This window comes from Trematomus bernacchii, unplaced genomic scaffold (genome assembly GCF_902827165.1).
Source record: "Trematomus bernacchii unplaced genomic scaffold, fTreBer1.1, whole genome shotgun sequence".
Lineage (NCBI taxonomy): Eukaryota > Metazoa > Chordata > Actinopteri > Perciformes > Nototheniidae > Trematomus > Trematomus bernacchii.
This window is the reverse complement of record NW_022987691.1, coordinates 254,033-270,534: the sequence shown is the minus strand read 5'-3', so window position 1 is coordinate 270,534 and position 16,502 is coordinate 254,033. Positions and strand designations below refer to the sequence as shown.

Genomic DNA, 16,502 nt, shown 5'->3' with positions numbered 1-16,502 from the left:
GCATAAACTCTATACATTAGAATAAAATATAAATAAAAATGTCTTTCTTGTACGAGAATCCACCCGGAGAACTATATCATCAAATTCTCAGATGATACAGCCATCCTTGGCTTGATGCACAAAGGCAGCAGTTCATCGGCTTATCACTCTGAAATAGAGAGATTTGTGCAGTGGTGTGATTTTAACCATCTGGTGCTGAATGTGAAGAAGACTGAGGAGATGGTGTGGGACCCAAAGGCAGTGGGTGACCTTAGGCCGGTGGTTATCCACAATGAAGCCATAACTCAGGTCAGCTCCTTTAAGTACCTTGGTGTCCATCTAGATAATACACTCAGCTGGAAGGCGCATGTTCAAGGTCTGTGCTCTAGACTTCAACAGCGGTTGTACTTTCTGCGTCGACTCCGGGCTTTCGGAGTCGACCAGAAGTTCATGTTACTGTTCTATCATGCAGTGTTGGAGAGCATCATGAGGTATGGTATCACTGCCTGGTATGGTAACTTGACAGTGCAGTCAAAGTCACAGATCGCTCGCCTGGTACAGACTGCTATGAAAATGATGGGGGTTAAAAAACACCCATCTCTCCAAAACATATACGAGCAGTCGATTATCAGACAGGCACAACAAATTGTGTCTGATCCCACCCACATACTCCACCCAGAATTCCAGCTCCTACCTTCTGGTAGAAGATTCAGGGTTCCCAGGAGCAGGCTGAACCGCTATAAGCACTCATTCCTACCCATGTCCATTAAGCTTCTTAACATTCACATGAAATGAAATGTAGTCAAATGTAATGAAATGTACTTTTTAAATGTTGGCCATGAGGGTTGTGCAATAGGTCGCCATTGTCAGTATGTGCGTCTGTGTATTGTGTTTGTTCAAACGGTGTATGACTGATGATATGTCTCTTAATGTCCACTATGTTTGTATATGTACATGGATGCACTGCAGGACGGAGTCCAGAACAAATGTCCTTACGGGGACAATAAAGTATATCGTATCGTATCGTATCGGAAACATATCTGTGGGAAAATATGATACAAGTCTTTGTTGGTTACAGTAAATAACGAGAGAACGTACACAGTGTTAGAGGAAAACTCTTTTATTCTTAAATATTATCTCAATAAATATTTACACCACAACAGACGGATAGTTCTCACACTGTTTGTACATTCAGATTAAATGAATGAGTGGAAATGAGATGTGTGATGGTGGGACTGGTTTTGGTTTGAGACATTTTGTATTTCCTTCATTCGTTTTCTTCTTGAAGCAACGGCTGTGGAAGAGAAAAGATAATGATTATGAGATACATGATACAAATAATATCTCTTTATAGGAAATGGGAATTGCAGGTGCGTACTGGGGCAGAGCGGCCATCTTTGAAGGATAAAGTCTGAATATCAGCTTTCGTTATCTGTCAGCTGTTTTGCATCAGAAATTAAAATAAAGTATGCATATAAAAATAATGTCCTTACAGAGAGAAGCTCTTTGCAGAAACAGGTGTTTTATGTTTCTAAATAGGTGACATTTCTTCTCATGAATTAAGATAAGAATGAACAGATTACTGTAAATGATGATGGCGCCCTCTGCTGTTTGGATTTAGCGCTTACACATGTTGGTAATTTAAAAATATTAAATAGTTGGATGCTCATTTCTAAATTAGAACGGACCTTCAGATCTACAGGTTTAATGACAAATATACAGTCATCTAAACAGAGGTAAGATAGCTAATATTATGCTAACTAAATGCTCTCAAAACGTTGGCATATCATGCATAATTAATGAATGTATTCATATTGCGCTATTTAATGATTAACTATGACTTAAAATACGTCAGTAAATACCTCACTGTTGACTTTAAAAACGGCGGTTGCTAACAAGTGTCTAAAAGAGACGAATAAACATCATCACACCCAACATTAGCCACCTTTAGCTTAGCGGTGGTGACGTGAAGTCATGTGACCGTGCTGTAGTTCCTTTATAGCCCAACATTAGTCTCCTTTAGCTTAGCGGTGGTGACATGAAGTCATGTGACCGTGCTGTAGTTCCTTTATAGCCCAACATTAGCCACCTTTAGCTTAGCGGTGGTGACTTGAAGTCATGTGACCGTGCTGTAGTTCCTTTATAGCTCAACATTAGCCACCTTTAGCTTAGCGGTGGTGACGTGAAGTCATGTGACCGTGCTGTAGTTCCTTTATAGCCCAGCATTAGCCACCTTTAGCTTAGCGGTGGTGACGTGAAGTCATGTGACCGTGCTGTAGTTCCTTTATAGCCCAACATTAGCCACCTTTAGCTTAGCGGTGGTGACGTGAAGTCATGTGACCGTGCTGTAGTTCCTTTATAGCTCAACATTAGCCGCCTTTAGCTTAGCGGTGGTGACGTGAAGTCATGTGACCGTGCTGTAGTTCCTTTATAGCCCAACATTAGCCACCTTTAGCTTAGCGGTGGTGACGTGAAGTCATGTGACCGTGCTGTAGTTCCTTTATAGCCCAACATTAGCCACGAAGTCATGTCAACGTTAGCGTTTTACTTCAGAAATCATAAAGTGGTGTTAACATGTGGAGCTGCTGAACTAAACGTGTAAGTATTATGTAATGTATTATTTTCTGCAATAATCCAAAATCACATGTTAATTGGCTTTTTGTGGAGGGAGGCCTTGCAAATCTAATTCCGTGTCTACAAAAACATCCTTCAAAGACGGCCGACTTGCTGTTGAATGCATCACATCCCCAGTATTCCCTTTAGCATGTTCTCACCGTGTACACCAGATCCTCAGGCCTGGAGTCCGGTCTCTGCCAGTTCTGATTGGACAGAATCCTCATGACCACGAGTCCGAAGGCAACGATCAAAACTCCCAACGAGTTCCCCAACACGGCCTCGGAGGGAAGTTCCGAATACGAGGGACCTGCTTTACTGTGGAGAGACACGATAAAGAGGGTCATTTCAGGGTCTTATCTTCAAATAGATAGAAGGTATTTAAAGGTCTCCTATCACACTGTTCTTCATCAATATATCACAGGTCTCAGATATATCCAGAGCCTGTCTCTGATTGGCTGAAACACCAAACAGATCATTGCAGCATTACCCATAATCCCCTCTGTTTCAGCCCTGTTTCCAAAGTGCTGATTCTCTGTCTGTTACTTCAGATGAAAATAAGGAGCCCCTCCCCACACCCCTCTGAGAGAGATTTGGTTACAAAGAACTCAATGGTGCTCTAGGAGGAGATTCAGGTGATAAGGGGGGGGGGGGGTTACCTTGGTTGCTGATTGGCTAATGGTTACACAAGACAAACATCGTTGTGACATCACAAAGTGGCCAAAATCTGATCAGCTCATCTTCAGACAGGTTTTTAGAGAAATGGATCAAAAAGAGAGAGAATCTTTGTTCCTGAAACTTTCAGAGTCTCTTTCCACAGAGGGGACACATGTTGATGAAGAAGAGACATGAAGAAGAGGGGACACATGTTGATGTAGAAGAGACATGAAGAAGAGGGGACACATGTTGATGAAGAAGAGACATGAAGAAGAGGGGACACATGGTGATGTAGAAGAGACATGAAGAAGAGGGGACACATGTTGATGAAGAAGAGACATGAAGAAGAGGGGACACATGTTGATGAAGAAGAGACATGAAGAAGAGGGGACACATGTTGATGAAGAAGAGACATGAAGAAGAGGGGACACATGCTGATGTAGAAGAGACATGAAGAAGAGGGGACACATGTTGATGTAGAAGAGACATGAAGAAGAGGGGACACATGCTGATGAAGAAGAGACATGAAGAAGAGGGGACACATTTTGATGTAGAAGAGACATGAAGAAGAGGGGACACATGTTGATGTAGAAGAGACATGAAGAAGAGGGGACACATGTTGATGTAGAAGAGACATGAAGAAGAGGGGACACATGTTGATGTAGAAGAGACATGAAGAAGAGGGGACACATGTTGATGTAGAAGAGACATGAAGAAGAGGGGACACATGTTGATGTAGAAGAGACATGAAGAAGAGGGGACACATGTTGATGTAGAAGAGACATGAAGAAGAGGGGACACATGTTGATGTAGAAGAGACATGAAGAAGAGGGGACACATGTTGATGTAGAAGAGACATGAAGAAGAGGGGACACATGTTGATGTAGAAGAGACATGAAGAAGAGGGGACACATGTTGATGTAGAAGAGACATGAAGAAGAGGGGACACATGTTGATGAAGAAGAGACATGGAGAAGAGGGGACACATGTTGATGTAGAAGAGACATGGAGAAGAGGGGACACATGTTGATGAAGAAGAGACATGAAGAAGAGGGGACACATGTTGATGAAGAAGAGACATGAAGAAGAGGGGACACATGTTGATGTAGAAGAGACATGGAGAAGAGGGGACACATGTTGATGTAGAAGAGACATGAAGAAGAGGGGACACATGTTGATGAAGAAGAGACATGAAGAAGAGGGGACACATGTTGATGAAGAAGAGACATGAAGAAGAGGTGACACATGTTGATGTAGAAGAGACATGAAGAAGAGGGGACACGTGTTGATGTAGAAGAGACATGAAGAAGAGGGGACACATGTTGATGAAGAAGAGACATGAAGAAGTGGATTTTGCACAATAGGTCCCCTTTAACTCACAGAACAAAGAAGAGTTTCTCGTTGATGCCGGAGATGCAGGCGGCGACGCTGAGCCCCAGGATGCCCCCCCCCATCCACACATGGAGGGGCTTCAGGAAGCCTCTCAGCGAGGGGGGGGAGCAGGGGAGGAGGAACACCCCCGCACCAAACACCCACTGAACAGGGGACATTGTGGAGATTTTAACAATTATTGTGACATATTAAATTGATTTAGAATTATTTTTAAATTGTAAGTTGACATACAAGAAATAAATGGTAATAATAAATAAATAATAATAAAATCCTACTTTCCAAAAAATAAAGATTGATTTAAGTCATTTCTACTAATTAAGGCCTTTTTTAAAGTCTTTGAGGCTGATAGAGTATATTGAGTCCCTGCAGGTAGAGTTTACCTGCAGGGCGAACAGAGCCGTGGCAGCGATCCCGATCCAGCTGTGCAGAGAGTACAGGTTGGGCGTCTTGTTCTTGTTGTGGAAGTCGAACACGGCACACAGACCGACAATGGAGAAGATGAGAGCGAGCAGCATGAGGCCGGCGTGAAGAAGCTTCCAGGGCAACTTGTTCTGACCCCAGGTCAGCGGGACGCGGTACAACACCGCTCCTGAAACAGGAAGTAAAGAGAGGTTAGAGGACCATAGATAGACTTCACGTCACCACCGCTAAGCTAAAGGCGGCTAATGTTGGGCTATAAAGGAACTACAGCACGGTCACATGACTTCACATCACTACCGCTAAGCTAAAGGTGGCTAATGTTGGGCTATAAAGGAATTACAGCACGGTCACATGACTTCACGTCACCACCGCTAAGCTAAAGGAGGCTAATGTTGGGCTATAAAGGAACTACAGCACGGTCACATAACTTCACGTCACCACCGCTAAGCTAAAGGTGGCTAATGTTGGGCTATAAAGGAATTACAGCACGGTCACATGACTTCACGTCACCACCGCTAAGCTAAAGGTGGCTAATGTTGGGCTATAAAGGAACTACAGCACGGTCAAATGACTTCACATCACCACCGCTAAGCTAAAGGCGGCTAATGTTGGGCTCTAAAGGAACTACAGCACGGTCACATGACTTCACGTCACCACCGCTAAGCTAAAGGAGGCTAATGTTGGGCTATAAAGGAACTACAGCACGGTCACATGACTTCACGTCACCACCGCTAAGCTAAAGGTGGCTAATGTTAGGCTATAAAGGAACTACAGCACGGTCAAATGACTTCACATCACCACCGCTAAGCTAAAGGCGGCTAATGTTGGGCTCTAAAGGAACTACAGCACGGTCACATGACTTCACGTCACCACCGCTAAGCTAAAGGAGGCTAATGTTGGGCTATAAAGGAACTACAGCACGGTCACATGACTTCACGTCACCACCGCTAAGCTAAAGGCGGCTAATGTTGGGCTCTAAAGGAACTACAGCACGGTCACATGACTTCACGTCACCACCGCTAAGCTAAAGGAGGCTAATGTTGGGCTATAAAGGAACTACAGCACGGTCACATGACTTCACATCACCACCGCTAAGCTAAAGGAGGCTAATGTTGGGCGTGATGACGTTTAGTCGTCTCATTTAGACTCTTGTTAGCTATCCGATTACGTGCTATGTTGTGCTAACTGAATCTATCTTACATGAAGTTAGCATAACATTAGCCTATCTTTGATTCAGTTAGCATAACATTAGTCTTTCTTTGATTCAGTGCGAAAATGCAACCCAGTCTCACGGCATTTCGTGTTATAGTCACGAAATTAATCTATTGATTCGTGTTCACCAACACGATTTCGCCATTTTTTTCGTGTCACACAGAACGATTTTAAAAGCAATGTAAATAATAACAAATTAGAAGGAAAAACACATTTAAAAAAATACAGATTTAAGTATTCTGACACAGAACGATTTTAGAAGCAATGTATTTATATTGGTAGTATGTTTCGTGCCTGCACCAAATAATAACAAATTAGAAGGAAAAAAAGATGACATAAAATACAGATGTCAGTATTCTGAGGCTCTGAGACATTTCTTTTCCTCACTGACGGCAACAAAACTCAGACATTATACAATTTAAAATAAAAGGGATAGGGTTAGGCTTAGGGTAAGATATTGAGTAAGAACATGTTTTTATGAACCACACAGCTTCTGGTCTTCCAAGACCCGACCGGACAAAAAGACGTGTTGCAGGCACGAAACATACTACCAATAGAAATACATTGCATTTAAAATCGTTCTGTGTGACACGAAAAAAAGGGGAAAATCGTGTTGGTGAACACGAATCAATAGATTACATTAATTTCGTGACTAATAACACGAAATGCCGTGAGACTGGGTTGGAAAATGCACATTTCCGGTTTCAGGACTCATTCCTGCACCACTCCATTGTTATGGGTGTTATTGTTGTTGTATCTAATAAAAGACAACACTTTCACTACTGAACTACTCCCTCCCTCCCTCTACTGTCTTATTAAAGGCTGTGAAGCAGAAGTGAGAAGCAGAAGTGCGAGTGAGAGTGAGAGTCTATATATTTTTCCTTTATCTCACCGTTCCCATAGAGCAGCAGCAGGCCGCTCACCATCAGGACTGGATGCCAGTTAAACTGCAGCGCTGACCCGTCCCACGCAAAGCCCCCCCGCCAGACGCTGCTCCACACACACACACACACCAACACACACACACTCAGGCTCAGCAGCAGCAGGTAGCTCAGGTAGAAGCTCAGGACGGACGCCATGACGGACGGGTCTGAGGCCTGGGACAGAAGAGGTGAGGGGGTGCAGTATCATTTTGTAATCAATATATATTTCTGTATGACGCAAAACATGAAAGGCAACAGTTCAGGTAAGGTCAAATGAATCTGTTCACCTCTTCAGAACTGATTAAATTACTTTTGGCTTAATTATATAAACACTAGAAACAGTACACATATATAAGTGAGTGACATTTATCTTAAATTATTTAAAACCATCTTAACTTGTCTATCAACAAATGTGAATAAAAGCGGTTGAATAATTGTCGATCATTTCGTCTCACCTTTACCTGCCCCTCTTTATCAATCAGCATCATTTTAAACTCTTTATAACACTGACAATAAGCTGGTTATGATAAATACATTTAATGCATTTTAAGAGTGTGTAATCTTCCAAGTTAAACTTATCAACAAAATCTAGCTCGGTTTAAAACGTATATGCACCTTCCCCTTTCCTAAATCACTCAATAAAAAACCCTTACAGTGATCGCACAACTCTCCATAATGTATTCTAAAGTCCACTTGCTGCCTTTATTAATCAGCACCACTTCAAACCCGTTAAAACTCATTATAATGATGATATATTGGATTATTCTGAGAGGTGTCGTGCATGTCTTACCTGCAGCTGCAGCTCGTCTGGACTAAAGGAAACCCAGAAACAAGTGATGGTTTTATCTTGTGATTTCCCCGGTTATTCTAGACTGATACTCACTGTGTTGGTGTTTCTCACTTCCTGTTTCTCCTCTGCAGATAAACTCTCACTTCCTCTTCCAGCCGAGCAGAGGGGGGAGAGGGGGAGGCTGAGGGAACAGCTGGGAGAACTATGCATCTAATGCTGCATCCACTGCCTGTAAATACACATCATATCACAGAGAGAGAAGTCAGAAGTCAAACTTTAAAGGTCTCCTATCATACTGTTCTTCATCCATATATCACAGGTCTCAGATATATCCAGAGCCTGTCTCTGATTGGCTGAAACACCAAACAGATCATTGCAGCATTACCCATAATCCCCTCTGTTTCAGCCCTGTTTCCAAAGTGCTGATTCTCTGTCTGTTACTTTAGATGAAAATAAGGAGCCCCTCCCCACGCCCCTCTGAGAGAGATTTGGTTACAAAGAACACAATGGTGCTCTAGGAGGACATTCAGGTGATAAGGGGGGGGGGGGGTTACCTTGGTTGCTGATTGGCTAATGGTTACACAAGACAAAACATCGTTATGACATCATAAAGTGGCCAAAATCTGATCAGCTCATTTTCAGACAGGTTTTTATAGAAATGGATCAAAAAGAGAGAGAATCTTTGTTCCTGAAACTTTCAGAGTCTCTTTCCACAGAGGGGACACATGTTGATGAAGAAGAGACATGAAGAAGAGGGGACACATGTTGATGAAGAAGAGACATGAAGAAGAGGGGACACATGTTGATGAAGAAGAGACATGAAGAAGAGGGGACACATGGTGATGTAGAAGAGACATGAAGAAGAGGGGACACATGTTGATGAAGAAGAGACATGAAGAAGAGGGGACACATGTTGATGAAGAAGAGACATGAAGAAGAGGGGACACATGTTGATGAAGAAGAGACATGAAGAAGAGGGGACACATGTTGATGAAGAAGAGACATGAAGAAGAGGGGACACATGTTGATGTAGAAGAGACATGAAGAAGAGGGGACACATGTTGATGAAGAAGAGACATGAAGAAGAGGGGACACATGTTGATGAAGAAGAGACATGAAGAAGAGGGGACACATGTTGATGTAGAAGAGACATGAAGAAGAGGGGACACATGTTGATGAAGAAGAGACATGAAGAAGAGGGGACACATGTTGATGTAGAAGAGACATGAAGAAGAGGGGACACATGTTGATGTAGAAGAGACATGAAGAAGAGGGGACACATGTTGATGAAGAAGAGACATGAAGAAGAGGGGACACATGTTGATGTAGAAGAGACATGAAGAAGAGGGGACACATGTTGATGTAGAAGAGACATGAAGAAGAGGGGACACATGTTGATGAAGAAGAGACATGAAGAAGAGGGGACACATGTTGATGAAGAAGAGACATGAAGAAGAGGGGACACATGTTGATGAAGAAGAGACATGAAGAAGAAGGACACATGTTGATGAAGAAGAGACATGAAGAAGAGGGACACATGTTGATGAAGAAGAGACATGAAGAAGAGGGGACACATGTTGATGAAGAAGAGACATGAAGAAGAGAGGAGACATTGTTGATGAAGAAGAGACATGAAGAAGAGGGGACACATGTTGATGTAGAAGAGACATGAAGAAGAGGGACACATGTTGATGTAGAAGAGACATGAAGAAGAGGGGACACATGTTGATGAAGAAGAGACATGAAGAAGAGGGGACACATGTTGATGTAGAAGAGACATGAAGAAGAGGGGACACATGTTGATGTAGAAGAGACATGAAGAAGAGGGGACACTTTGATGAAGAAGAGACATGAAGAGAGGGGACACATGTTGATGAAGAAGAGACATGAAGAGATGGGACACATGTTGATGTAGAAGAGACATGAAGAAGAGGGTACACATGTGAAGTAGAAGAGACATGAAGAAGAGGGGACACATATTGATGTAGAAGAGACATGAAGAAGAGGGGACACATGTTGATGAAGAAGAGACATGAAGAAGAGGGGACACATGTTGATGTAGAAGAGACATGAAGAAGAGGGGACACATATTGATGTAGAAGAGACATGAAGAAGAGGGGACACATGTTGATGAAGAAGAGACATGAAGAAGAGGGGACACATGTTGATGTAGAAGAGAGACATGAAGAAGAGGGGACACATGTTGATGTAGAAGAGACATGAAGAAGAGGGGACACATGTTGATGAAGAAGAGACATGAAGAAGAGGGGACACATGTTGATGAAGAAGAGACATGAAGAAGAGGGGACACATGTTGATGAAGAAGAGACATGAAGAAGAAGGACACATGTTGATGAAGAAGAGACATGAAGAAGAGGGGACACATGTTGATGAAGAAGAGACATGAAGAAGAGGGGACACATGTTGATGAAGAAGAGACATGAAGAAGAGGGGACACATGTTGATGAAGAAGAGACATGAAGAAGAGGGGACACATGTTGATGTAGAAGAGACATGAAGAAGAGGGACACATGTTGATGTAGAAGAGACATGAAGAAGAGGGGACACATGTTGATGAAGAAGAGACATGAAGAAGAGGGGACACATGTTGATGTAGAAGAGACATGAAGAAGAGGGGACACATGTTGATGTAGAAGAGACATGAAGAAGAGGGGACACATGTTGATGTAGAAGAGACATGAAGAAGAGGGGACACATGTTGATGAAGAAGAGACATGAAGAAGAGGGGACACATGTTGATGAAGAAGAGACATGAAGAAGATGGGACACATGTTGATGTAGAAGAGACATGAAGAAGAGGGGACACATGTTGATGAAGAAGAGACATGAAGAAGAGGGGACACATGTTGATGTAGAAGTGATTATTTTATTTTAAAGTAAATTCAGATTGAACATAGTAAAAAACTGTAAATTATAGTGTCCGTCCAAAATAAACATTACTTATAGTGAAAACCACCCTTGAATGATGGGATAGTAGACTAAAAGCTTTAGGAATCCAAACTATAACATATAATAAGTACCCTGTATCAAGATTGATGCAAAACAAGTGACATTTGACCTTTTAGAGAGGTTTAGAAAAAATATCCCACTTCTGGGGTCATTTGGGTGCATTTTCCATATGTCTGGAACCCATCGGTCGATTTTGATGATTGACACCTCTTTTTTACCGTTAGAGCCAATAGAATCGAGGGGGAAGTTCCTAAATCCACCTATACGTTACATTGAGGAGTGAGAGTGATGCGCACGCAGCTAATCAATATCTTATTTGTGCAAATCCGATAAGTAATAAGGTATTTCTACCGTGAGTTCTGTGCTAAGTGCGTTAGCATTTTTTCGCTCAGGGCTCATTTAGACGCTACTTGTGAGACTTGTGTTTTGTTTCGGTAAAAATGGTTCGTATCGTCAGATAGCTGAGTTTCTTCCCGTTAAGTGAGTATGACACATTCATAGTTTATTAAATGTTAAGAAGCCCGCCGGCGGGGGCTGCAGGCTTTTTTTTCACGAAACTGTGTCTCAGGGCTTCTTAAAGGTAGGGTAGGTAAGTTTGAGAAACCGGCTCGAGATACACTTGTTGTTATATTCCATGGAATGCTCTTAACATCCCGATAGCAATGAATATCTGAAGTGCTTTGACAAAGAATCCATAAAAAATGTCACCTGTGGAAGCCGTAGTACTGTAAAAAGCACGACCAATCATCTGAGCCGGCCTGGCTGAAATGACTGGATGGCCTACCTGCCTGTCAGCCTTCCATCTGTGCACAAACTTATCTCGTGCCCTCATTGGTCATGTGCGCGTTCGTGTGTGTTGGAGGAGGGGCTCTGTGAGGAAGTGGCAGATTTCTTCCGGCTAAGTATTTTCAAATTCTAGCGATCTCGAGCTGGTTTCTCCAAAATTACCTACCCCACCTTTAACATTTAACAACCTATTCATGTGTCATACCCACTTAACGGGAAGAAACTCAGCTAACTGACGATATGAACCATTGTTAGCTAAACAAAACACATGGGTAATCCCAAGCCTCTGAATTAGCCCTGAGCGAAACAATTCTAACGCACTTAGCACAGAACTCACTGTAGAAATACCTTATTACTTATCGGATTTGCACAAACAAGATATCAGATTAAAGCTGAGATTCCACAGATTCCAGAGGTATAAGTATCATCACTGTGCGATCAAACCCAGACAACACAACGTAGCTTTACGGAGCCAAAACGGCAAAAACGTCTTACCTTTGCTGTTTTTCTGATCAAAAGTTGTGTTCAATGGCATTAAAACAATATAAACGCCGCTGAAAGTTAATCCAATGTGTCTGTGTCACTTTGAAATGATTACTGATAATCCATCCTTTCATTTTTGTGAAAAACCCTAAAAAACTGAGATTTCATATGCATGCTTGTGAGAGCTACAACCCAGCTTCCGGTTTTGGGCATTCTGGCTGCGCATCACTCTCATTCACCAATGGGTAATGTTTAGATGGATTTGAGGAACCTCCCCTCGATTCTATTGGCTCTAACGGTTAAAGAAAAGGTGTCAACCATCAAAATCGACCGAGGGGGGCCAGAGATATGGAAAATCCACCCAAATGACCCCAGAAGTGGGTTTTTCTTCTAAACCTCTCTAAAAAGGTCAAATGTCACTTGTTTTGCATCAATCTTGATACAGGGTACTTGTTATATGTTATAGTTTGGATTCCTAAAGCTTTTAGTCTACTATCCCATCATTCAAGGGTAGTTTTCACTATAAGTAATGTTTTATTTTTGGACGGACACAATAATTTACTTTTTTTTTACTATGTTCAATCTGAATTTACTTTAAAATAAAAAACATCTATATTGATTCTGACTCTTCTACATCCAACTCACAGGTTTATCATTACTTTGAGAAAACAGATTATGAATTTACCCCTTTCAGAAGGGAAGATATGGTCATTTGTTCTGGGAATGTCATTTTCGAGCCTGAGACCTGAAAAACAGGCTCTGGGGTTAACAGGTTAAAGGTCAAAGGTCAAAGATGGGTTTGAGTAACAGGAAAACAGGAACATGTGTTGTCTGGGGATGCAACATGGATGAGAGGAATATGAAACAGTTAGAAAAGTGGCAAAAGAACTATCATTTCACAGGAAGACTAGCGGTAGAGGAATGTGAGATTTGGTGAGTGATATTATCAAATATCTGGAACAAACTCCCAGAAACCTGATCGAACAAACAGAAGATCAGAAGTTTATAAAGATGGAGAGAACACCTCCAGATGAGATGAAGTTTGAATACAAGATATTATAAAAGCTGTCAGTGGAAACAGGAAACAGCTCATTCAAGTAATGATAAAATAATATATATATAAAAACACTGAAGTAGACTTAACAGTACAAAGAGGTAGAATAATCCCAGATAAAAGGTTATAAGTTATTCAACCAAGGTTTTTTAACTTACCCGAGGTCAAAAACACACATATACATATATATATATATATATATAAATTAAGGTATTTATACAAATACAAGGAAGTAGAAAAATGTTACTCAAGTAAAAGTAGAAGTACTCAGATCTTGTACTTGAGTAAAAGTAGAAGTACTCAGGTCTTGTACTTGAGTAAAAGTAGAAGTACCAGAGTGTAGGAATACTCTGTTTCAGTAAAAGTCCTGCATTCAAAATGTTCCTCAAGTAAAAGTAGAAAAGTATTCTCATCAAAATATAGTTAAAGTAGAGACAGTAAAAGTAGTCATTGTGCAGATTGGTCCATTTCAGAATAATATATATGATATGTTATAATATATATAATATATAATTATTGATCATTAAAGTGTTATCAAAGCTGGTAAAGCTACAAAAATAACCGATAATATTTTCCTGAATAAAAGTACACACCCTGCCAGAGTTTGGTATCAATATATTATCAGAGCAAATACTTAGTGTAGGAATCTCATTATGCTGTTTTTAACCCTTCAGGACCTTAAAGGACCTTAAAGGACCTTTCTTTAGCCCTATTGTCCAATCACAGTAGCTTAAAAACTTGTTACCAATTGAATCCTAATTTAAATACTACGGGAGCCTGCGATGTTCAGTTTGAATCCATATGTTATGAACACAGAAGGACCTTAAATGACCTTTCTGTAACCTAACCAGAGTTTGAACTTGTTACCAACATAAATACTGTTTATAATATTAACGTCCAAAGTTACGTATCATACAAATACAAAAACTAACAAAAACTTCACGTTTTAGAATATGACATGAATGTACCTGGTTCAGAAACACCTCGCGCTGATGAACAGGTGAGAACACTGGAGAAAAGTGGAGGATAAAAGCTGCGTTTCAGGTGAAAGACATCCAAACAACAATGAGAAATCTACCTGAGACGCTTCCTTATTGACAGCGCAAGGCATTCTGGGAAATGCAGTTCTACAGCAGCAGCAGCGTACCCGGAAGCAGTACATTGTTTCTGATCATGATTATTAAATAGTTCAATGTCCTGTGATGTTATTTTTTGATGTTTTGTCCTCGTGATGTTTTATTCAGCCTCCTTAAGGAAATAACTTTACTAACAGATATAATATATTTATAATAATAATTTTAAAAAGCTTTATTGATCGACCAGGAGGAACACTTTCACTTTAACCAATAAGTCTTGCAATCAGCTTTAATATTTAAACATGTTAGTCTTTCTTTGTATTATTACAATCCTCCTTAAAACATGTATTTATAAATACATCTCCACATTTAAATATAATGTTAATCAAATATCTTTGATTATTTTATTGATATAAGAGGAGGAATCATTTCAGTTCAGTGTGTGGTTGTGCGTTCATGGACTTCTTCAGTGTGTGGTGGTGCGTTCAGGGACTGGTTCAGTGTGTGGTGGTGCGTTCAGGGACTGGTTCAGTGTGTGGTGGGATGGTGCATTCAGGGACTGGTTCAGTGACTGGTGGTGCGTTCATGGACTGGTTCAGTGTGTGGTGGTCCGTTCATGGACTTCCTCAGTGTGTGGTGGTGCGTTCAGGGACTGGTTCAGTGTGTGGTGGTGCATTCAGGGACTGGTTCAGTGTGTGGTGGTGCGTTCATGGACTTCTTCAGTGTGTGGTGGTGCGTTCAGGGACTGGTTCAGTGTGTGGTGGTGCGTTCAGGGACCAGTTCAGTGTGTGGTGGTGCGTTCAGGGACTGGTTCAGTGTGTTGTGGTGCGTTCAGGGACTGGTTCAGTGTGTGGTGGTGCGTTCATGGACTTCTTCAGTGTGTGGTGGTGCGTTCATGGACTTCTTCAGTGTGTGGTGGTGCGTTCAGACACTGGTTCAGTGTGTGGTGCTGCGTTCAGGGACTGGTTCAGTGTCACTTTAAACAAAACAAATCTTAATATCACTGTCTTGCAATTAGATTTAATCTACCTCTAAATATGTAAGTATATTTTTTTGTTATATGATTTATTTATATGATTTTTAATCTATTTTATTAATAATAATAAATTGTATTTGTAAAGCACCTTTCATTCCCAAAGTAGGCGTAAGAAACAAATAAAAGAAACAAAAGTTTAATCAAAGGCTTTTTTTTAAAGAAAGGTTGATAGGCCTTTCTTAAAGGCTTCAGTGGTCTGTGGAGTCCTCAGGTGGTCTGTGGAGTCCTCAGGTGGTCTGGGAGTCCTCAGGTGGTCTCGGAGTCTTCAGGTGGTCTGGGAGTCCTCAGGTGGTCTGTGGAGTCCTCAGGTGGTCTGGGAGTCCTCAGGTGGTCTGTGGAGTCCTCAGGTGGTCTGGGAGTCCTCAGGTGGTCTCGGAGTCTTCAGGTGATCTGGGAGTCCTCAGGTGGTCTGGGAGTCCTCAGGTGGTCTGGGAGTCCTCAGGTGGTCTGTGGAGTCCTCAGGTGGTCTGTGGAGTCCTCAGGTGGTCTGGGAGTCCTCAGGTGGTCTGGGAGTCCTCAGGTGGTCTGTGGAGTCCTCAGGTGGTCTGTGGAGTCCTCAGGTGGTCTGGGAGTCCTCAGGTGGTCTCGGAGTCTTCAGGTGATCTGGGAGTCCTCAGGTGGTCTGGGAGTCCTCAGGTGGTCTGGGAGTCCTCAGGTGGTCTGTGGAGTCCTCAGGTGGTCTGTGGAGTCCTCAGGTGGTCTGGGAGTCCTCAGGTGGTCTGGGAGTCCTCAGGTGGTCTGTGGAGTCCTCAGGTGGTCTGTGGAGTCCTCAGGTGGTCTGGGAGTCCTCAGGTGGTCTGGGAGTCCTCAGGTGGTCTGTGGAGTCCTCAGGTGGTCTGTGGAGTCCTCAGGTGGTCTGTGGAGTCCTCAGGTGGTCGCGGAGTCCTCAGGTGGACTGGGAGTCCTCAGGTGGTCTGGGAGTCCTCAGGTGGTCTGTGGAGTCCTCAGGTGGTCTGGGAGTCCTCAGGTGGTCTGGGAGTCCTCAGGTGGTCTGTGGAGTCCTCAGGTGGTCTGTGGAGTCCTCAGGTGGTCTGTGGAGTCCTCAGGTGGTCTGGGAGTCCTCAGGTGGACTGGGAGTCCTCAGGTGGTCTGGGAGTCCTCAGGTGGTCTG

At 42.3% G+C, this 16,502-nt stretch overlaps 1 protein-coding gene across 4 annotated transcripts; it reads right to left on the bottom strand.

Annotated features, from left to right (window-relative positions):
• Positions 1-1,083: 1,083 nt before the first annotated feature.
• LOC117489092 (cytochrome b ascorbate-dependent protein 3) lies at positions 1,084-14,373 on the bottom strand. 4 transcript variants are annotated; one of them, XM_034138324.1, is made up of 8 exons: positions 14,248-14,373; positions 12,911-12,970; positions 8,080-8,215; positions 7,166-7,370; positions 5,022-5,230; positions 4,630-4,784; positions 2,754-2,910; positions 1,084-1,273 (listed from the first exon to the last, which is right to left on the bottom strand). In XM_034138324.1, exons 3-8 carry the CDS (start codon positions 8,194-8,196, stop codon positions 1,247-1,249), a joined length of 870 nt encoding a protein of 289 aa, XP_033994215.1. In that variant the 5' UTR covers positions 8,197-8,215; positions 12,911-12,970; positions 14,248-14,373; the 3' UTR covers positions 1,084-1,246. The 4 variants fall into 4 exon arrangements, with proteins under 4 accessions (XP_033994215.1, XP_033994218.1, XP_033994216.1 ...); XM_034138327.1 differs by having other exon boundaries at positions 12,911-12,963; XM_034138325.1 differs by lacking the exon at positions 12,911-12,970.
• Between the last annotated feature and the right edge of the window lie 2,129 nt (positions 14,374-16,502).

Coding starts and splice junctions, on each gene's coding strand:
- LOC117489092 (XM_034138324.1), bottom strand. CDS start 8,196: ATGCATAGTTCTCCCAGCTGTTCCCTCAGCCTCCCCCTCTCCCCCCTC. Junction 7,371..8,079: donor AAGTGAGAAACACCAACACA/GTGAGTATCAGT, acceptor CTTCTGTCCCAG/GCCTCAGACCCGTCCGTCAT. Junction 1,274..2,753: donor CTGAGGATCTGGTGTACACG/GTGAGAACATGC, acceptor TCTCTTCCACAG/CCGTTGCTTCAAGAAGAAAA.